Genomic DNA, 24224 nt, shown 5'->3' with positions numbered 1-24224 from the left:
TTGTGTGTTGTAGTCCTTCCCTGCTGTGCTTACGGGATAGTCCTCACAACTGTTGTGTCTGTTTCTGAAGTTCCCTCACAACTCGATTATGATGTTCTGTTTCGTCCCCCAGATGATATGGCTAGGACGCACCCGTATGACGGGTAGGCTCGGAGGTCTTCCGGGACCCTAGAGTCGCCCCTCTCCAGATGTTGCCCCCTGTGTCTGCTTAGGTGATTTTGGGTGAGACAGCCCGCCTATAACTGACTGTCCTGCCGTAGGTTTGAAGTAAGGCGTGGAGCTCAATACTTCCTCGGCGTTCCGGCCACCGGCTACGCGCCTCAGTAGGATGTTGCCTCATCTTACAGCACGACTCCTACTGGTGTTTCTCCTTGTTGCGTTGATCTCGTTTCTCACTCAGCACAATAAACCTCGCTTCTTGTCCTTTCTTGGGGTACCGCCGCGATGAAGTGCAGGCACGGTCCCGTAACGTTCTTTCTGTTCGCTAGGCCTCTGTCAGGATCCCACCCCTGACAGGGACCCCCCTGAATCTTCCCCTGCAACACCCTCTGCCACAGGATGTTGCCTGGTTCCAACCCAGTCAGCTTCTGACTAACTTCCTATCTAACCCCCAGTTTTACCAGATTGTGAGGAGTGGCCTAATACATAGCACCCTTAGCTCCCCCCGGAGGCCAGACTGTGAAGTGTATTGGTGTCTGTGATACCTGGTCAGGTGAACTCCTTCAGTGCCATCAGACGTACCATAGCCCCCCTTAGCGGCGGAGCATCAGTACTGCTATGACCAGGACTCTGGGGCGCTGCAGAAGTACCTACCTATTCTAGGTAGGTAATGGCTGTGTGTTACAGCCAGGACCTCTCTCTAACAATCGCGGGGATCGGAGCCCTGCCCATGATTGTTAACCTTTTAATCTCTGACAGCTGCATTTGAGGCCGGTTTCACACGTCAGTGGCTCCGGTACGTGAGGTGACAGTTTCCTCACGTACCGGAGACACTGACACACGTAGACCCTTTAAAATCAATGCATCTGTGCAGATGTCATTGATTTTTTGCGGACCGTGTCTCCATGTGCCAAACACGGAGACATGTCAGTGTTCGTGGGAGCGCACGTATTACACGGACCCATTAAAGTCAATGAGTCCGTGTAAAACACGGACCACACACGGACCTTCTCCGTGTGCAGTCCGTGTGGCGTGCAGGAGACAGCGCTACAGTAAGCGCTGTCCCCCCACATGGTGCTGAAGCCGCGATTCATATCTTCTCTGCAGCAGCGTTTGCTGCATAGAAGATATGAATAATAGTGTTTAAAAGAAAGATCTATCTGTCCGCCGCCCTCCCACCCCCTGTGCGCCCCCCCCGCTGTTCTGAAAATACTCACCCGCCTCCCTCGTTGGCTGTCGATGCTTCCTGTGCTGGCCGCGCCTTCTACTGTATGCGGTCACGTGGGGCCGCCGATTAGAGTCATGAATATGTGGCTCCACCTCCCATAGGGGTGGAGCCGCCTATTCATGACTGTAAATGAGCGGCCCCACGTGACCGCATACAGTAGAAGGAGCGGCCAGACCAGGAAGCAGCGACAGCCAACGAGGGAAGCGGGTGAGCATTTTCAGAACAGCGGGGGGGGGGCGCACAGGGGGTGGGAGGGCGGCGGACAGATAGATCTTTCTTTTAAACACTATTATTCATATCTTCTATGCAGCAAACGCTGCTGCACAGAAGATATGAATCGCGGCTTCAGCACGATGCAGTGTACCACACGCGTGGGTACCACACGCTCCGTGTGGTACCCACTCGGCACACGGGCGGCACACGTGTGCCGCACGTATGGCCTACGTGAGCTCACGGGCACACGGACACGGATAACTCCGGTACCGATTTTTTCCGGTACCGGAATTATCTGGACGTGTGGGACAGCCCTAACATGCAAATGGAGCGCGTCATTCCATGGCCTATCGGCGTGATCGCAGGTTGCCTATGGGTTGCTATGACAGCCGAGGGTCTGATGAAGACCCCTGTCCTTGTCATTATGGAGCTCCTTTGAAACCCAGCCTGTGGCCAGGGTTTAAAGGAGACTGTGATATTTTCTATATGCAGTAATGCTATAGCATTGCTGTATATAGCACAAGCGTTCAAACGATCGCAGCTTCAAATCCCATAAGGGAACTAGTAAGAACAGTGAAAAAAAAAAGCATGTTTTAGAAAATATAAAATTTCAAATCATCCCATTTTCCCCCATTAAAAATAGATATAACATTTTTTTTTAAAAAAATTATGCATATGTGGTAGCACCACATTTAGAAAAGTTCGAGTTATTAAAATAAATAATCCGATTGGTAAACAACATAAATTTAAAAAATCAAAAAAGTCAAAATTAAGTTTTTACTCCGCAATTCTACAAGAAACTATTATTATTATTATTATTATTATTATTATTATTTATTTATTTATATAGCACCATTGATTCCAATAGATAGATGTGGGTTCAGCGTTGGAGCCTGCATCAAAGGCAGGGACACAACCTTTGACGAACCTGTACGTCAAATGTCGTGAAGGGGTTAAACACGGTGAATGGAGCTGCAGTAACTGGCAATAGTTTGCAGCAGATCAATGGAGGTACCAGGTGCTAGCAACAATTTCTGCCCCGACAAAGCCTTTAAGTAGTATAAATATATACTGTATACTTACTAATTGAGCACTACTACACGCCCTTTTCTTTTCAAGTTTTGAGTGGAACTGAACTTCATGTTTTGTCCTACATATAAGGGTATGTGTCCACGGTCAGTAAACGCTGCTTGTTTGACGCTGCGCAGAGCTGCAGCGTCAAACACGCAGCGTCCAGATGTTCCAGCATAGTGGAGGGGATTTTATGAAATCCCGTGTCCACTATGCGTGGAAACACGCATCCGACTTCCCTGCGACTCCGGACATGCTGCGCGTCTTTTCAGATCGCAGCATGTCCGTGCTACCTGCGGCGACGCTGCGTCGCCGCAAGTAATATCACAGGGCGCTATGCGAGGGTGCGATGATCCCGGATGTGTACAGTTAACACATCCGGCATCATCGCGTCCCAGAAAGGGGGCGGGGCTTAGCGCCGAGCGGCTTCGCCGCTCCGGCGATGCCTCCGGCCATCCTGACCGTGGACACGTACCCTAAGGCAATCTAATGCATATTAGCATAGCTCTCTTGATGTCTGCTATAATATAATACTTTTCCAAAATGTGAATGAAATCATAAATATACGCACTAAAACACAGAAAACCTTTGTAGAAAAAAAAATATATATATATTTTTGGTAACTATTTCTAGGAGGCATCATGAATGAAGTGTCGGTCCTGAACCTACCAGTGAAGGAGGACGTAAATGAAGTGGTTCATGGCTTGGATGAGGCAGCACTGAAATACAGTGACAGCCGTCTGCCTTTTCAGGTAATGGGAAAATACATAGTATCATAAATAATTTCTGATTTAGCATATTTTCAATGATCATTCTAATTGCACAGTAAATATTGATCAAATTGCTATACCACGTAATTACAATGAAATGTGTTCGTATGAACAATTTTGGAAATTTGAAATATTATAAGGTTAAAGGGAACCTGACAGGTGATATATGCTGCCCAATCCGTGGCCAGTATGTACCTGACACTGGCTGTATTATCTCAGCCAGATATGTTTGATGCTGTGGCATACTTTAACAATTGAGACTGCGCTGCAGACTAGTCAGACAGGCGGGTCCTTGGCAGTTTCTCCCCGCACAATGCCAGTGATTGACAGGTCTCTGCCTATATGCGCACATAGGCAATCCAAGGCAGTGGGCGGGGAGAAGCAGCTGGGGATTTTTCTATCTGACTAGGCTACAGCGCGGTCTTGGTCTCTGGCGGCTATTAAGGTAAAGTTATTACCTATCGACAGTATATTGTTATTATTTAATATTATAGCACCATTTATTCCATGGCGCTTTACATGTGAGGAGTTGTAATAATTATAGGGGATAACTCAGGAGACTCTTTGCGTGGAACAAGACAACTACAGGACACAGTTTTATAAGTGGTAAAGTTTATATTATCACACAGTGATTCAAACAGGTGCAGAGAGAAACTCAAGTCCACAACACTTGGTGCAAATATCAAATGCAGCTCAGCAGTCTATAGGAAACTTCAGAGGAAAATGCAATCACGCAGAAAGTCTATGAAGCACAGTTATTCCTGAGGATACTTGACACGAATAAGTCCTTGCTTAGTCCAAAACACAGACAGATATGCTTATAAGGCAGTTCAAATAATATCTTAGCTCAACCAGGGAGGTCTGGGTAATAGTCTCAGGTTCTTGCAGAGCAGAAACAGCTTACATGTCCAGCAAATGCAGATGGAAGCAAACACGAGCAGCAGATGAAGGAGGATTACTGGAACTGGTGTATGCAGCAGCAACTCAGAGCAGAGTAGCAGGATAACCCCACAGGTTGACAGGAGCAGGTATATAGCCAGGGAGTCACCAGAGGTCAGGAGCTGGATGCAAGGCAGTATACTCTAGCACAGACTGAAGGCTGGGGTGGAGTTTTATAGCAGGAAGACACAGTGCACATGAGACCAAAGACGCCATCTTGGAAAAGGGCAGTAATGCACAAAAAGGTAATAAAAAATGTTCAGAGTCCTGACAGGAGTATACATAATAAAAAAACAAGTACAATATTCTTAATCAATACAAGTCACAACTGGTACATGAGGAGAGGGGACCCTGCCCGCGAGGGCTCACAATCTACAAGAATATGCAATAAGTTATTGTTCAATGAGGGTCCAACCGCCGGGACCTGCACCGATCAGCAGAATGGGGAACATGTACACTACACATGGCCGACAGTTTATTCATTACCTAAATGAGCTGCGATCGAAACTTTGCAGTCCCATAGAAAACGAATGGAGTGGCTGTGGAGCATGTGCCCTGTCTCTCCATTCTAGCAGGGATAAAAATTCCCCCATGTTGCAGTTCAGTGTGAGTCCCAGAGGTCAGACTCCTACTGATCAACAAGGCATCACCTATCCTATGAATTGGCAATAACTTGTTTTCAGAACCCCTTTAAGTAAAATAGAAAAATGAGATGTGTGTGAGCCTTTCACTGGTCGTGTACAAATAATAGATGGTATCCCAATTAGAGATTAGACGAGTACAGCATATAAATAATGGGACACATACATTACCTGGTTGAACAAGGTATTTGAGGGCCTAATACCATTATCAATGGAAGTCTATGTAGTGTTATTTGAGCTATGGGATTACATACTGAATCTTCAGGATACCATAAAGCCATGTACTTTTACAAACTTCAGCAGCACATATACTAGAAACTTCAGTAGGTACGTCATAAACATTATAATACTATGATCTCAATAGACGGTACCAACACATTGACTTTCCGGCCACAAACGAGTTTTCCTACAGACAAAATTGGACACGTGGGCCATAGCACCTCATGTAGAAGCCCAAAAAGCTCATCACCTAAAATACCTTTTGACCCTGTTCTAAAGGTTTTAAAAAGTTTATTACAATTTTAGTGATGATATTTTGGATTATGTGGAATATCAGAGTAAACTGTGATTTTTTTTTGCCACCTTTGATTACTTAATTAGTTCTATTCTTTCAAAGTGACACCTAACGTGAGCAAACCATGTTGATATGCCTCCTCTATGATCCAGAACAGAGAGCTGCTCTGTATGAGTGTCTGCAGATTTGCGATGACCATATATTACACGGACGGTCATTCATATGAATGATTACGGTAAAATACCACATTGACTCTGCCGTGGCCATTATTGCATGCATTACTTTTTAATTCCTGGCTGACAGTAGCTTCTCCCTGCAATATCAGTTGTTTTCTGGAGGTGCCAGGCTTGTGATCTGGGAAGATCATCCCTGATAACAAAATACAACATACATTTTTGGTTATGTTTTTCTTTAAAGAACAGTTTTAGTTAGTTTTATTCTTGATAGTGTTATTAGAAAACCTTTTATAGAAAATCACAATAAAAGTACAGGATAAGGCATAATACTCTGTAAAACAAAACTGCAGCAATCCATACATCATAAACTACATTGTGTGAACAGGATTAAGTCTAATTTGCAACAATGTATCATCTGATCAAGGTTACAAAAAGGAATGTGATTTGCCCTACTGATGTTTTCTTACTAACACTTCCCTTCCTTGTAAGTTGCTCTGAGTGATTTTTCTTTTGTGCATTTCTGTTAGATCTTCCCCGACCCTTGTGAAGAAGAGGAGGTCCCAGTGAAGCTGAGAGGAAGGTTGCCCTCCATTGTGGTAGAGCCAACAGGTTTAATTGATGTAGAAAGTGGCGAGCTGCGATGGCCACCAGAGTCTGCAAGAAGAGAAGGAGAGCAGGGTGATGATGATGTAGAGGAAGAAAAAACAGACAAAGGTGATTTTAATTAACTATAAACCTATTGTCTAATTACTAAAGAGCATAACTGTTAGGGATTTAAGAAAGCTGTAGAAATGTGTTGCAATTTATTACTTTGTAGCACTAGAGATAAAACTGTCAGGCATAGCTGCTAAATTAATACTCTTTGATGTGGGGTATAAATGTTGCTATCTTTAAAGGTAATCTGTCAGTAAGAACAACCCTCTCAAACCATATATATGGGCACACAGGTATTTTAAATGTAATTCCATTGACACCTTTATATCTTTTATCTGTTGATGCATTCCCAAGTAATTAGCATTTTCATTCCTATTTAAATGAGTTATTACATACTGAGGGTGTGAAAGAGCACTTAACAAGCCTCTGCCTCCCAAAATTGTTTACCTACCCAGAACTAGCCCCTTTATCTTGCATGATATCTCACAGTCTGTGTGACATCATGCACTAGGGAAGAAAAACAGAAAGTGAGCTATCATCAACTAAGGAAAGCATAGACTGGTTAAGTGCTCTGTCATACCTAAAACAGTTAACCCCTCATTTGCATATGAATAAAAAAAATGACCCACAAATGCAGCAACAGATAGACGATATAAAGGTGTTGATTTATTTACATTTCAAAGATCCGCATGCTCATAAATGCATTTTGTGGGGGTTTATCCTACTGACAGATTCCCTATAACATTAGCTAACATTTTGGTTGGAGGTGTACTGCATTTAGGTGTCTTTGGTAAAGGTTTGGATTTTTATGTCGTGATCAGAATCAGGAGAAATTATTTTGAAGCAGAAAGTATATTAATAAAACAGAAGTAAATTACTAATATTATTCACATATTTGTATTAAATGTCTCTGGTGGCTCTCCAAAGTAGATATGATTTGCAAAAAGTTATAGGAAAGTCATTCTGGGCCTTTTCCAAGTAATCTTAATTACTCCTGTATGATTTGTCATCTGCCAAACATGTCCTCTAAACTGAAAAAATGGTCTTTGTGATCTGTTGACAACAGAGACACGAGTTTCGTACAACTTATATTTAAGTTGGCCGGACCGAGTGTTGATGTGTATAGAGCAGTGGTGAGAGAGCTGTTATCTAAGATGTATTGGCACTAGTGGTGAGCGAGCATGCTCGGAGAAACTCGACTAACGAGCATACTCGCTCATCACTAATTGGCACCTTAAAAGATATGGACACCTTTGGAGGCATTTTTTTTTACTTAAATGCCTGTGTTTTAGGGCTAAAATAATTTTGCTCATCGGTTTTTGAAAAACATTGTTTTATGTGGCTTTTAAGGCTGTTTGTTTCAGTGATTGCTGCAAAGGAGATTAACTAAAGAATCCATCTGTAAACTCTTCTGAAGGAGAGTTTGTAACTATTTTATCTGTCTTTTACTGAGCTCCTATCAGCTGATCTGATTTATGGCCACAAGTCACATAAAAGGAGATCTGAGCTTTCATATGATCCTAAAGCAGCTGAGAGAAGCTCAGAAAAGACAAATATAAGATTTAAGGAGTATTGACACTTGGCGATTATATCGGTAATGAACATTCGTATGAATGTTTCCCAACAATCAGCCAGTGTAAACAGGCTCAAAAGACTTGTTAGTCTGGTCAACTTATTTCGAAGCTTTCAGCACATCACCCTGGCGCATGGGAAGTGCGGTTTGCCTGTCTACACAGGCTGGGAAATTTGTAATGGCTGCCCTTGCCCAATGTAAATGCACCCTTACATAACCTTGATAGAACGGGCTGTTTGATGGATTCTTAGATAACTCATACTGCAGGTAGCACTAGACCATGCGACACAGGGCTATGGAAGGCACACAGTACTACAGTTTTAATAAAACCCAAGTACAAAATTTATTCCAGTCCAAAGCGCATGAATTTTCCACAAGTAAAAAAACAAGCCTCCAAAGTTGTTCATAATCTTTAAGAACCAACATACATGGCCACTTTCTGGATGCCATACTGTACCACCATGTGCCTATACAATGATCTCATAGACCATTTTCTACATGAGGGCATTTTGTGAATTTTTGTATAGCTCTGTGCACACAAAATTGCAATGTGCTCATGTGAGCCCCAAGAGTGGGTCTGCAGGAAACGGTCTCTTCTTAGCGTTAATCCAGATTATAGTTCATGTAAGTGGAAGTCAGTTCACTACTACAGACTGTCTTCAGTACCACTATACTGTATCCACCATGCAGCCATGACAGATGTACTGCGCTTGGCTGTCTTTGGTAAATTTCACTTGAATGGGAGATTAAGCACAGTACCTGGCAGCTACTAAACAATACATGGGGCTGTTGTGTTCTGTCCTATACATTGTTTGGTTCCGTCATTGATGTTTTAAAGGGAACCTGTCAGCAGGACTGTGCACAGTAACCTACACTGTCAGGTCGACACCATTATAGTGATTACAATGATACATTGTTTGATGAAATCCGTTGTTTAATCTTTATTTTCAGTTTTGAGTTAATGATATGCTCGTGCTCTTGGGACGGCCTGTTGGGGGGGAGGGGTCTTCATGTGGTGCTCTGATTAGGTATTCATCTGTATGGCTTCTGACAGGTCACTGATGCCTCACTGACCTGCCCCCTAGTTTACAAAATGAATCTTATATATATATCTTGGGGGAAAAAATCACCTGCACATCAGCATGATTGAATGTGTAATGTGCATTAAATTGTTTTATTTGATGATATAAGTAAATTCATAAAAAAATGTAGCAGCTATTTGCAATTGCTGATAGATGATACTGCGCAGGCGCCGGCGGCGCCATCTTTGACTTGGAAACATTGAGTTGGAAACATCTCCCCATAGACATCAATGTAAGTCGCACGCAATGTCACTTGTCTGCAACTTGGTTGTTTTATTTCCAGCAAAATCAGAGCTCTAAAATAGTAGCGTAATAGCAAGTCGTAGACAAGTCGCAGAAGTGGTTTTGATTGCAAGACTTGTCAGATTACTGCTGTCACGTGACATATCTAGCCTTGTAGCCCTTGTGTAAGTATTGTTATGTGAGGAGGCCAGGGTGATAATTGTGGAGAGGAGCTGTTGCTTCGCCGCATCCTGGCACCCCACAAAAGAAACACCAACTTCTGTTTGTTGCATGTGATAGATATCAAGTAGAACACTCACATTAGATTCCAGGGTACCTTCTGCTTCTGTCATCCTGGCTCCAGATTCATGGTTCTCACAAACAACTCCAGACTCCATGTCTATACGTAACAGACACTCAGATCTACCTCTCTGGCCCAGATGTCACCTCTCTGCTCTCCAGAATCCCAGAGTGTCTATCAGCCATATCCTCCTCCTTCTCCTCTCGCTTCTCAAGCTCACTGTGGACAAATCTGAACTAATTATCTTTCCTCCATCTCGCATATCTTCCCTACCTGATATATTTATCAAAATAAATGAAATCACACTTTCCCCTGTCACCAAAATCCGCTGCCTCGGAGTAACCCTTGACTCTGCCCTGTCCTTCAAACCATACATCCAAGCTCTTGCCACCTCCTGTCACCTCCAGCTCAAAAATATTTCCAGAATCCGTCCTTTCCTTAACCGTCACTCTACCAAAATGCTCGTGCATGCCCTAATCATTTCTCGCCTCGACTACTGCGACATCCTCCTCTGTGGCCTACCTTCTAACACTCTCGCACCCCTCCAGTCCGTCCTTAACTCTGCTGCCCGACTAATCAATCTCTCTCCTCGCTACACTCCTGCTTCCCCTCTCTGCAAATCTTTTCATTGGCTCCCAATTTCCCAGCGTATCCAGTTTAAACTACTAACACTCACCTACAAAGCCATCCATAACCTTTTTCCTCCATGTGTTTCCCAACTAGTCTCTCAATATCTTCCCTCACGTAATCTCCAGTCCTCCCAAGACCTCATTCTCTCCTCCACGCTTATTCGCTCCTCACCCAATCGCCTCCAAGACTTCTTCCGAGTATCCCTCATCCTCTGGAATTCTGTGCCCCAACACGTCCGGTTATCCACGACATTTAGGTACTTCAAAAGAAACCTGAAAACCCACCGCTTCAAAGAAGCTTACAGCTTGTAATGACCACACGGCCACCTCAACACCATCGGAGCTACTGCAACCCTCGACCTGCTGTCGCCTTCCCCATAATCCTGTAGAATGGAAGCCCGCACGGGCAGGGTCCTCTTTCCTCTGCACCAGTCTGTCAGTGTTAGTTTTGTGTACTGTAAGTGATATTTGTATTTTGATGTAACCCCTTCTCATGTACAGCACCATGGAATTAATGGTGCTATATAAATAAATAATAATAATAACTTTACTTGACAACAGGGTTCTTATTACAGATGCAGCACAGTTCACATACAATAGCATTCCTGGAGCTTTGCTTGCCCTCTCTGACAACTTCCTTCCAGAAGACACTTATGACGCTGTCTCGTCTGACAATTCCTGTCTCGCATGGCAATCTCTGCCTCTTCTGACAATCTCTATCTCTCCCAGCAATCTCTGCCTCATCCGACAATCTCTGTCCTGCAGATTCTCCTTTCCCGTCTGCGGCATCCATGCCCTTAGGTCCACCAGCTTCCTCCCATTTCCCTTGTCCGGTTTCAATAGGAAAAAATAAAAGGCGCACTCAGCTCTGCCTAGTCCCGGCCGTAGGCCCTGGATCCTCCTTGGAATTTTTACCACATAAGATGATGACCACTTGCAAGCTTCTCAGCCTTGGGTCCCTTCTTGCCTCAGCAACTTCACCCCCACAGCTATCTGTCTGCTCTCTCACTGCTACATCACTTCTCCCCACTAAACAGGAAGCCCCTCACTATAGCTCACTGCTCCGCACTCCACCCATCTGTAACTCCTCCCAGTCTGGAAAACGCCTTATCCTAACTGTACTTGGTCTGGCACTCTCATTTCCTATCTCTATTGTGCCCCACTAATCTATTTCCAAAATTGTCCTATTCTATTGGTACTCTTCTATATCTTTCCCTAACCCTATACACAATACATGTAAAGTACATACACATTATGATAAAAGTAAATGAATACATTAACGTTTATAAACTCTATGGAACCGCACGTATTTAATGTGAACACTATTTAAAGAGGGGGAGGCATATGATGGCCTCTGTTACCCCCTCTTACAGTTATACCGCATTACATTTCTGACATATTTCTATTGATTTGACTTACTGTGTTGACAAACAAGACCCTAAAATATTTGGTATCTCAGATTCTGGGGACTCCAGTTCATTTTACAATACTTTTAGTAGTTTTGCTAAACAGTCCTAGAGGAAGTAAATCATCCTCCAATAAGATGAATATAGAAGGAGGAAATGAAAAACTTTGTTTAAGGCCTCATTCACACATCCGTGTTGCACCTACGTGTTCGATCATTTTTTTACGGATAGAACATGTACTGTGTGTCCGTTTGTTTGTACAAAGCTCACAGAGACTTGTCCGTTTTTTTTTTCTGGCAGCCCAGATTACAAGTGGCACTACAAGTCTATGGGTTCAGGAAAACCACGCGCATCACATCTGTGGCATCAGAGATCCTTCTATCCGTGCGCTGTCCTATTTAACATGGCAAAGGATAGAAGAAGCTTTGCATGTATCAACTGTCAGGTTTACTTTGGGTGAAATACTGATTTTGGTCATGATCACTGAAAACAAGGCTCAGTACTCAGGGCCGCGTTAACCTATTCCTCACTGGGCAGTTTTCATTGTTGCACTTTACTTTATAAGGGTTTGATTTTTATATGATGAGTTATGATTTGGTATGACTCCATTTACTTTGACTATATAATGAACTGGAAAATTCTAAGCAGGATGAAATGGTGAAAAAAACTCAACCCCACATTGCATAATATAATAAGATAATAATAGTAATCTTTATTTATATAGTGCCAACATATTCGGCAACGCTTTACACAGGGGCGTAACAACAGTCCTGCGGGCCCCGGTGCGAACTTTTGAATGGGGCCCCCCCCCCCCCCCCAAAAAAAAAAAATGATATACAGACACACGCATACAATGTTAAACTAAGAAGTAAATATCTATTGCAAAAAAAACATTTCCGAAAGATAAGAAAAAAGTGTTGTAAACAACAGCTTACCCTCAAAAGATGAACTTTCATGTTGCATCCCCTAAAAAGAAAAGATTGTAAGGAAAATTAGCTGACAGTATGATCTCCCCATCCTGCCCCATCGTATCCATCCTGGCCCATGATCCAATCCTGCCCCATGTCTTTCATTCTGCCCCGTGTCTCCAATCATGCCCTGTATCTACATTCTGCCCATGCCTCCAGTCCTGCCCCCAGTGTGTCCAGCAATCTGCCCCAGTGTGTCCAGCATTGCCTCCAGACAGTGTATCCAGCAATCTGCCCCAGTATGTCTGGCAATCTGCCCCAGTGTGTCCAGCAATCTGCCCCAGTGTGTCCAGCATATTACCCCCGTGTGTCCAACAATCTGCCCCCAGTCTGTCTAGCGTTCTGCCCCCAGTCTGTCCAGCGTTCTGCCCCCAGTCTGTCCAGCGTTCTGCCCCAGTGTGTGTCTCCAGCATTCTGCCCCAGTGTGTGTCTCCAGCATTCTGCCCCAGTGTGTGTCTCCAGCATTCTGCCCCAGTGTGTGTCTCCAGCATTCTGCCCCAGTGTGTGTCTCCAGCATTCTGCCCCAGTGTGTGTCTCCAGCATTCTGCCCCAGTGTGTGTCTCCAGCATTCTGCCCCCCCCCCCCCAGTGTCCCCCACTGCTCCAGGGGCACCCGCCGCTCCGGGGGCCCCCCGGCCGCCACCCTCCTTGAAGACGATACTCACCCTGCTGCCTGCTCCAGCGATGGTCTCGGCATCTGCTCTGCACTGCATCTTCTTCCTGCTTGTGCTGGTGCGGTCATGTGATACTGATTAAAGTCATGAATATGCGCATATTCATGGCCTTAATGAAGCGGTACCACGTGACCGCACAAGCAGGAAGAAGATGCAGTGCAGAGCAGACGCCGAGACCATCGCTGGAGCAGGCAGCAGGGTGAGTATCGTCTTCAAGGAGGGTGGGTGGGGGGCGGCCAGGGGGGCCCCCGGAGCAGTGGGGGCCCTCCCCGGTGGGCCAGTCCGAGCCTGCCGGGGCCCCTGACCTGCGGGGCCCGGTCGCAATGGCGACCGCTGCGACCGCGGTAGTTACGCCCCTGGCTTTACAGTTTAACAGTTCATACACAAGTCATAAATCTTCTCGCGTTTTGTTTATACAACATTTAATATGTTGTGAAAATGACTTGGTAATTTGATAATCTATATTAGTGGATTACAGCAATATCAAATTTACATCGCCTTTTATATAGTGTATTGTTTTGTTTTTGTATGTTTTTTTTTCTTAAATCACCTTTGAACAAAAACAATGTGTTCACAATTTTCTAAGCCCCAGAACCTTTATTTTTCCATCAATAGGACTGTTTGAGGGCTTTTTTTTACAGATAAAGTTGTAATTTTTATTGGCACATTTTTGGGGTTCATATAACTTTATAATTTCAGTATTCAATTTTTCATAGATTTTGTTGCATCTGGTTGTTTTGGCAGCAATCACATGGATTTCTGCAAATTCTATTGAGATTAATTGGATAGTCACCAAAATTTCTACAAGAAACCCTGCAGTGTGTGAGTACACTCTTAATAAATATAGATCAGAATCAAAATTGATTTCAGACTTCAGACAAGACCTCCAACTAATGGCTCATTTAGACACCCGTGCAATTTGGTTTGAGATTGGACTTTAATGCACAGACTGCCAACTGACTCCCAGCCAAAGCGTGACAGCTTCATGTATTTCAATAAGGCTGTCATGCTTGAGTCAGGAGAGCTGTGGCCACGCTGTGCATTGTAACAAAATGTTGGACTTATTGAGCCTTAATTCTGACCCCAGACTGCACCTAAAATTAATTTAGACCCTTAAAGAAATTCAGACCCTGTATACCAGGGGTGGGCAATTAATTTTTCCAAAGGGCCACATGAGAGACCGTGACTGTTGTGGAGGCCAAACCAATAGGCTGAAATTAATTATGCTCAATATTAATATTAACATATTAATTATGATTATTTTATATTAATATTAATTGTGTCACTTAATATTGAGCAGAATTAAGTATGCTGACATCCCCTGTATACTGTATGAGTCAGCACACAGCCCCCTATATAACGTATGAGTCCACACACAGCTTCCTAAAAAACATAAGAGCCCACACACAGCCACCTATAAAGTATGAGCCCCACAGTCTCCAATACACAGTGTGAGCCCCTCATAGCCTCTTATATACAGAATGAGTCTCGCATAACCTCCAATATACAATGTAAGCTTCACAAAGCCTCCATATATAAAGTGTGAGCCCCACACATAGCCTCCTATATACAATGTGAGCCCCACATATCCTCCCATATACATCATGAGCCCCAGACAGCATCCCATATACAACATAAGCCCCACATAGCCTCCTATATATAGTATGAGCCCATCTCCAATATACAGCATGAGCCCCACACAGCCTCTTATATACATGAGCCCCACATAGCGTCCTACATACAGTATGAGCCCCACATAGCCTCCTTATATACTGTGAGCCCCACATAGCCTCACTATATACAGTATGAGCCCCACATAGCCTCCCATATACAGTATGAGCCCCACATAGCCTCCTATGTACAGCATAAACCCCACATAGCCTCCTTATATACAGTGAGACCCATAGCCACACTATGTACAGTATGAGCAACTATGAGCAACACATAGCCTCTCATATACAGTATGAACCCCACAGTCTCCAATATACAGCATAAGCCCCACACAGCCTTTTATATACACCATGAGCCCCACATAGTCACCTATATACAGTATGAGACCCACATAACTTCCCTATATACAGTGTGAGCCCTACATAGCCCATGTATATAGGATACATAAAAAAAGTCAGATACACATGAAAACAAAACAAAAAAAACATACTCACCTAGCTACTGTTCCCTCAGCGCTCTGCCTCTGCTCCTGTCTCTGGTGCACTGACTCTCCACAGTGCACAACTGACTTGATAAAATTATGTCATCGTGTCAGCTGTCTCACATGGTGATTGGTGGAAGGAGTCAGCCGGCCCTCTTCCACCAATGTATTCACCACTGTCTGCATCCCGAGGATACAGATGGCAGTGACGGCAGAGGCGTATAGATGGCGGGCGAGGGAAAGCATGGTGCGTCCCGTGGGCCACTGTTTCTACCCTTCGGTTGTCTCTGTCCGCTGGAACAGCCAGAGGGCCGTATGTGGCCCACCAGCCGATCTTTGCCCAAGGTTGCTGCAGACCATACACAAAATTTCTTTCCAGACCACAGACTTCTAAGTGTTTTAAGACTCCATAATAAAAATGAATCCAGATCCCTTACTTAATTCATACAATTGACCAGAGCCTAAAATTAATTGTAAAGCCAGATCCCTAAATTAATTCAGACCTAGACCAGCTCCCAAAATGAATTAAAAAATTCAGACCCCAGACAGAGCCTAAAATTAATTGATACTCCAGACAAAATAATTTGAGACCCATGGCCCCAAAATTAATTCAGATCCCAGAACAGAATCCTAAATTAATTTAGGCCATAGACAATACTTTTCCATACCTGTTCTGAATCTCAAGTCCTCTTCACATCCTGACTATTTTACTGCACAACATCAAGACCTTTTATAGAGCACTATATGGTGTAAGGACCTCTTGTGAAGGTGTCGGAAATGAAGACACATGAAGAGTAAGTAATAGTGGATGTTAAAGTGGCTGCCAAAAGTTATAGAATAAAACTAGCAACAGCGAATGGTATAAAATAAAAAAAACTGAACTCACTTGTTAAAGATCCTAGCCCTGATGATCTGGTTTTCTCTGCTGACCTTTGCTTAAAAGCATATTTCTATGTCGTATATTTATAGCATATGCAGTCATGAAGAGGTGGTCTCATTTTTCATACGAAAGAATAAGAATTCCAACCTAATAAGAAAACCTCTCCTTTGACAGCAGCATGTCAGAACACCAATCTCTGGTTAGATGTAAGTCCTAATAATCAGAAGTCTCGAAGTCCACTTTTTATTTATTTTAACAAATCTGTGGAGGAGAACATTTTGTGGCATTTACTAATATCTAAGTATTATCCTTCTGTTCCCGTTAGCGTAACTGTCATCTCTGATAGCACAGTGCCCCTGTCCACAAAATGGCAGCTGATTGAGGAGCGTGTGACCAGACCAGTCAATCAGCTTTCTGCAATTAAAAAACAGCCTTCACATGTGCAGTAATTTTGGAGGCTGAGGTTCAGGTCTGGTCACATTTTTCTCTCTTAACTGCAATTTGGAGAACAGGAAAGCTGTGAAGTCTGTGATAAAGGCAGCACTAATAATTGCAGGAGGAGAACCTGTAACACTTACAGTGGCATGTAAAAATGTTGGTACCGTTGGTCAAAATTACTGCTATTTTGAACAGTTAAGCAACTTGAAGATGAAATGATCTCTAAAAGGCCTAACATTATAGATCACACATTTCCTCTATATTTTAGGCAAAAATATAGATTTTCATCTTTTACATTTTAAAATCTACAAAAAGGAAAATGATCCGATGCAAAAGTTTGAACAGCCTTGGTGACTTGGGTGCTCAGATAACTTTGACCAAGGTTAAACCACTAAAAAATGGTGCAATAGTCCAAATACATAGAAAAAGTTTATTGGATAAATACAAAAATAAACAAAATCAGCAAAGTAGGGAGCGTGAGACAACAAACCTCATGGAGCCAAAGAGCAAGGAAGTGTTCCCAAGCAAAAATCAATAAATAGAACCATAACTGGTACATATAAAATATAGTGGGCTCACATAAAAACCTAACACACCGTCTGATGATTATATCAAGATCATATTATAAGTAGTACAAAGTAACAAACCACAGATGTGTGTAGATACAGATAGTACACATATAAACATGAGAACATACCACTATGGAATGGGGAAACATACCAGCTCCTGCCCACCCCGACGCGCGTTTCGGTAAAGTCCTTCCTCAGGGGGCGTGCCATGTATTGAGGCAGGTGGAATACATAGCTGCCAGATCGCCAGGTACAGCCAATAGGTTCCCGCATCACCGCAATACGGCCGCACATGTCACCACCGGATATACACGGGCCTATGTATGCCAGCGTGAGATCACAGACCGGAAGCGGTAAGATGCGGACCGCGCATGACCGGAAATACACCAGCGGCCATTTTAATTGAGGGCAAACAGAATCACCATAGTGCAAAGTAACAAGTGCATAAAAATAGGACGCAGACAGTGCGTACCTATTCACAGGGAGATGGCAACATAAACAAAATATAAAAAAAATCAGATAACTTATAAAGACAAAATTACCAAACAGGGCATAATACATATATAAATATATATCCATAAGAGATATAAAATACATAAAGCCACAAATACAAAAAATGGATATTATGATATTGAAAACCCATCACACCCATTAGCAATCCACACACAATACACAACGCAAGAATTACAACATGTAAAAACAAGTACAAAAAACATAACAAAATATAGACAAAAAAATTAATGTACATACATGAATATCAGATCATAAAAAATACAAATACGAAAAATATATCCAAAAATATATCCAAAAACACAACACATAGCAAAAAATGAAAAATAAATAAATATGCCCTGATGCACTTATATTTACACATATAGCAACCACAGAGTGCCTAAATAACCCTGATAGTGCCCAAGATACCTATATAAAACACATAAAACAATATGAACAAAAGATGGAATAACCCCATCCTATAAACACAAAACAAAAATAACACACCATAATACATATATAAAAACATGTATAATTATATTATACAACGATGGATGAAAATATGAATATATTTAAGCAAAACAACAAGATGGGAATCCACGCTTCATCATGTCATGAGAAAAATCAACTGCATGGACCAACTTGACCACTTGACCAAGGTTTCAGATCTTTATTAGCCCGTTCTGGTTATTGCTTGTTCACTATCATCGTTAGGAAAGGCCAGGTGACGAAAGGTATCAGGTTTATAAAAACCCAGGCTCTTCTAACCTTGTGCCAAAAAGCAGCAGCCATGGGTTCTTCTAAGCAGCTGCCTAGCACTCTGAAAATGAAAATAGTAGATGCCCACAATGCAGTAGAAAACTGTAAGAAAATAGCTAAGTGTTTTCAAGTTGTCTTTTCCTCAGTTCATAATGTAGTTAAGAAATGACAGTTAACAGGAAGAGGTGAAGATAAAATTTGGAAGACCAAGCTAAATTTCAGTGAGAGCTGCTTGTAGGATTGCCAGAGAGGTAAATTAGAACCCCCGCTTGACTGCAAAAGACTTTCAGAAAGATTTAGCAAACTCTGGAGTTGTGGTACATTGTTCTACTGTTCAGACACACCTGTATAAATATGGCCTTCATGGAAGAGTCATCAGAAGAAAACCTCTCTTGCATCCTCACCATAAAATTCAGTGTCAGAAGTATGCATCTAAACAAGCCTGATGCATTTGTTAAACAAATCCTGTGGACTCATGAAGTAGAACTCTATGGCCACAATGATCAAGGAGAAAAAATAATAATAACAAAATTTCAGGAAAAGAACATCTCAACAACCATTAAGCATGGGTGTGGATCAATCATGCTTTGGGGTTGTGTTGCAGCCAATGGCACAGGGAACATTTTGTGGGTAGAGGGAAGAATGGATTCAATGAAATTTCAACAAATTCTTGACGCAAACATAACATCATCTGTAAAAAATCTGACGTTCAAAAGAGGTTGGCTTCTACAAATGGATAATGATCCTAAACACACAACAAAATCCACGAAAGACGACCTAAAAAGGCGCAAGCTGAAAGTTTTACAATGACCCTCACAGTCCCCTGATCTGAACATCACTGAAAATGTGTGGCTAGACCTCCAAGTAGCAGTACATGCAAGAAGACCCAGGAACCGCACAGAAATAAAGAATTCGCCAAAGAAGAATGGATGAAAATCCCTCAAACAAGAATTGAAAGACTTTTGGCTGGCTAGAAAAAGTGTTTACAAGCTGTGATACTTTGATATTCACATGACCGACGCTCCTGGGTCATCTTTGGCAACATGAGTATGCAGGCGCCGTGACTGTTTTTCCGGTGACGTCAGTTTACCCCTATCTAATCCTGATTGGTCTATGGGTTTTATACCCACACACCCCCTGCCCTGACACTCCTCCTAAAGAAACAAAGCGAAACGGGCGTCGGGGCAGAGGGACTTCATCAAATTCATCGGGCTTGTGCAATATAAGGTGCTACATTCATTCATTCACTATTGGGTTTTAGTTAGGTTTATGTGACATGGTCACATTGATAATGATCTGATGATAACCGCATTATCTTTTTCAAACACAGTAATTTTCACTTGGTATGTTTTTATAGCTGCCATTTTTTACACCCATTATGTTTTGTTTTTGACTGGAGTTTGGAATGGTTTCCTTTTTATTTTATTTTTGCACTTTACACAGTTAACCTTTTTCCCACTCTATATATTTATTGTTTTAGCACTATATTAGGGGTTAATTAACCTCTTGTATTCAGACACACTTTGTAGCCTGAGTATTACACTTAATATTATAGCCACACACACTAATTTTTTCAGCTAACCAATGAATTGTGGTATTTTTGGTGTCACTGACTGCATTATCCCTTTGTAATGCTGTGAATAATGTCCCTCTTTTAATTCCAGCACCTTTCTTTATTACGGTGTTTTTAATAATATTATTAATAAAAATTATGTTTTAATCTTTAATCCAATTTTACTTCCTTTTTACCTTGGTTACATCCATGAGGTAATTCTTGTGTGATTTAAGCTGTGATACTTGCAAAAGGGGGTGCTACTAGGTACCAACCATGCAGGGTTCCCAAACTTTTGCATCGGCCTATTTTCCTTTTTGTAATATTTTAACAGAATTTTTTTTTTGTGCTTAAAATACAAAAGAAATGTGTCATCTTTAACTTTAGGCCTTTTGGAGATCTTTTCAACTTCAACTTTCTTAACTGTTGACAATAACAGTAATTTTGACCGGGGGTGCCAATCTTTTACATACCGCTGTATATGTTACACACGTGGTTTGTGGAACGACTGTGCACCGATCTGAGGACAGCCTGGAGGAGCGTAACTAAATGAACAACTGGTTCTTCACTAGGGCCCCTGATGACGTGGTTAGATATGAACTCATGTGGACACCAGGTGCTACCCCAGGATGGAACCTAGGAGCTGTGGCAGCTGACCCCCAAGGGGACAGAGAAGTAGGACTGGCTAGAAACTGGCTAGCATGATGTATGTGGCAGGTAGACAGATGCGGGATGAGGCACAAACAGGACTGGTACAGGAACATGAGATGGCCACAGGTACGGGATCACTGGTGCATGTACACAGGAGTAGGATCAGATGGATCAGGAACAGAACTAGGCACGCACAGGACGGGTTCAGGTATAGGTACAGCAGCAGGATCAGGTTAGCAAGATGGACAGGATCAGATACTGAGAGCAGAGGAATGGGAACCTTACAACTAGGTAGCAGGATATAGGCTGATAATTGAAGTTGATAATAAATATCAGAAGTTTACCCAGCGATTGGCTGGGTACGTCTTTAGCAGGACAAGCTGGCCAGAAGGGCATGCCCCAAGCACACTCCCGGGAGACCTGCATGATGTGCTCAGGACCTGGGAGAAAACAGACGCCGAGGGAATGCGGACGAGTAAGTAAACACGACGGCGTCCCTGCAGGGGGGAGGAAGGACTCACAAGCAGGTATGACGGCGCAGCGCTAACAGTATATATCAGTATGAGCCACAAATCATGTCCCCAACACATTTGTGAAAATAAAGATTTAGGGGAAATTGTTCAAAGCATTTTATACTTGATCAGAAGCTCGCTTGAGTAAGGTGTATACATCTCATAATGAATTTGGCACTGCCCATGCAGAGAATGTACTTAAGTCATGGGTTAGGGCACATTTCTGCTATGATTCATGCCACTCCTTGACGTGAATTGTAGTGAATCCATCTAGCTTTGCTAGACCATTTTCCCTCTCGCCATGCACCAACCACTGTTTATACAAGCGGTGGAGCTGGCGTAAAAAGACCAGTGGTCGAAACCTCTTTTGCCAAAATGACTTTTAGGTCGGGGTCACACTTACCGTATGGAAAATCGATCTGAGTCTCCCTGCTGAGAGTCGCACAAGTGTCCTCCGTATTGTCATCCGTGTGTAATGCGTGTGCAATGCAATGATGCGATTTTCTCCCACCTATGTATCCGTATGGCTCCATATGGTATACATTTCTCACTGATTTTCCCCATAGAATTTTATGGCTCATTGGGCTGTAATAATAATAATAATAATAATAATAATAATCTTTATTTTCATATAGCGCTAACATATTCCGCAGCGCTTTACAGTTTGCACACATTATCATCTTATGTCTTTGGAATGTGGGACGAAACTGGAGTACCCGGAGGAAACCCACGCAAACACGGAGAGAACATACAAACTCTTTGCAGATGCTGTCCTTGGTGGGGTTTGAACCCAGGACCCCAGCGCTGCAAGGCTGCAGTGCTAACCACTGAAAATGTGTGCGTATTTCTCGCAAGTCACACTGATGGTCCGTGTGGTGTCTGATTTTTTTTTTTCTCGCACCCATAGACTTGCATTGGCGAGTCTCAGGCGATATACGCGTACAATCACAGCATGCTGCAATTTCACTCGCACGTCGAAAACGCCTGAGAAAAAATACGGTGATGTGAGCTGCCCCATAGATTAACAGTGATCCGAGTGCTACGCAATGTTTTCTCGCATAGCACTTGTCCACATTCTACGCTAGTGTGACCCCGGCCTTATACTTCAGCTTTTTAACCTAAAATGTTTAATGATTTGACCTTTAAGTGTACGCCAAAATTAAAAAATAATATGGTACTATTTTACCTTTAACAGATACTGTATATTGTGCCAATGACTATGTAACACACTCATTAAAAAAGTATTTGCTTCTGTTAGGCTATGTTCCCACAATGAGGTTTTGGTGAGTTTGTGATGTTGCAGAATTTCTGCACCTATTATTTAGACTAGATTACTTGCATTTTTCCATTGCGTTTTTGATGCTGCAGTTTTTGTCTCTGTTTGGTGTGTCATGCTTTAAATAAAGCTGTCTGGTTTTTGAAACTTCCTCGTATTTTTATTTCACGAATTGTATTGATATACTTAGGTGCGGATTACATGTGTTTTTTATGTGTTTACGTATGTGGAGCGGCCCCCAAACGCAGGGCAGCGGGGTACTCGGTACTGGGTCCCTCGGTCTCGGTTCTAGGGGTGTCACGGTGGCCCGACCCGGTCTGTGGCCCTGCTAAGGGGCGCCCAAATAAAGGTGTAGGTGAGAGTTTGTCAAGTGTTCGTGACGCCACCTGTGGTATTCGGTCAGGGTGACCGACGCTGCTAGGGGTCCGCTGGGGTGATGGAATGGCAGCTAGATGGTGTAACTTCCCACAGGTGAAGTATGTCCCCAGGGCTTCCCTTGATGAGTAGATGATAATGGTGTAGGTCGCAGTAAATGACGAGGACACAGGGTTGCAGTCTCTTTACCTTTTTACTGAAGGCTTCGGCATCCGCAATCCAGAGCACTGCTAACAGGGCTGGCTGAGACCGGCCGGTCCGAAGGCACATCCAGAGTTCCCTTTGCAGGTGGAAATCAGTAGCCTTCCTACTAGCGCCTGTGTGTTGTAGTACCTCCCTGCTGAGCACCACGGGATAGTCCTAACAACTGTCGTGTATGTTTCTGTTCTTTCTCTCCGTCCCCCAGATGGTTTGGATAGGACGCACCCGTATGACGGGGTAGGCCTGGAGTTATTTTATAGGGACCCTAGAGACGCCCCTCTCCCACAATTGCCTCCGTTGTCTTCATTAGGTGTAAAGGTGAGACAGCCAACCTAGAGTTAACTGCCCGGCCGTAGTTCAAAGTAATGCGTAGAGCCTATTACTTCCTCGGCGTTCCGGCCGCTGGCTACGCGCCTCAGAAGAATGTTGCCGATCTTGGGGCACGACTCCTCCTGGTTCTATCGCCTTTGTGCTGTGATCTCGTTTCTCACTTCTCCACAATATACTTCGCTTCGTGTCCTTTCTTAGGATGCCGCCGCAATGAGGTGCAGGCACGGCTCCGTAACGATCTGTCCTGTGCTAGGCCACTGCCAGAATCCCACCCCTGACAGGGACCTCCCTGAGTCTTCCCAAGCAACTCTCTCTCTCACTCGATGTTACCTGGGCAAAACCCAGTCAGCTTCACTCTAACTTCCTATCCGACTCCCAGTTTTACCAGAGTGTGAGGAGTGGCCTAATACATAGAACCTTTTGCTCCCCCTGGTGGCCGGAGTGTGAAGTGTAATGTATGACTGTGATACCTGGTCAGGTGAACTCCTTTAGTGCCATCAGACGTACCATCACTCCCCCTTGTGGCAGAGCGACAATACTGCAATGACCAGGACTCTGGGGCGCTGCACTTGTGCGTGTGTTACCTGCATATTTTCCGCATCTAGTATAAGTCTATGGAGAAAATCTGCACAGAAAACTCAGCATATTTGCAAGAGAAATTGACACGTTGCGGATTTGAAAAACGCACCACTGGTCAGTTTTCACAGCATTAATAAGAAACCCCGTGGGCATGAGATTTCTATAATTCCCATCCACTTTGCTGGTACTGTGAGACGCTGCATGTTAGACGCAGGGAAAACACACACAGTGTCAAAAAC

The 24224-nt window shown here is 43.3% G+C and overlaps 1 protein-coding gene across 2 annotated transcripts in view; it reads left to right on the top strand.

Moving 5' to 3' along the window:
* The window catches only part of LOC143816756 (uncharacterized), a 110248-nt gene that overhangs the window by 58191 nt on the left and 27833 nt on the right, over positions 1 to 24224 (top strand). For both annotated transcript variants that reach the window (XM_077297522.1, XM_077297523.1), the window contains exons 2-3: positions 3305 to 3423; positions 6239 to 6425. In XM_077297522.1, the coding sequence (XP_077153637.1) occupies positions 3313 to 3423; positions 6239 to 6425 (298 nt within the window). In that variant the 5' untranslated portion in view covers positions 3305 to 3312. The remainder of the gene's footprint in view (positions 1 to 3304; positions 3424 to 6238; positions 6426 to 24224) is intronic.

This window comes from Ranitomeya variabilis, chromosome 3, assembly GCF_051348905.1.
Source record: "Ranitomeya variabilis isolate aRanVar5 chromosome 3, aRanVar5.hap1, whole genome shotgun sequence".
In the NCBI taxonomy this organism is placed as follows: domain Eukaryota; kingdom Metazoa; phylum Chordata; class Amphibia; order Anura; family Dendrobatidae; genus Ranitomeya; species Ranitomeya variabilis.
This window is presented reverse-complemented; position numbering and strand designations above follow the sequence as displayed.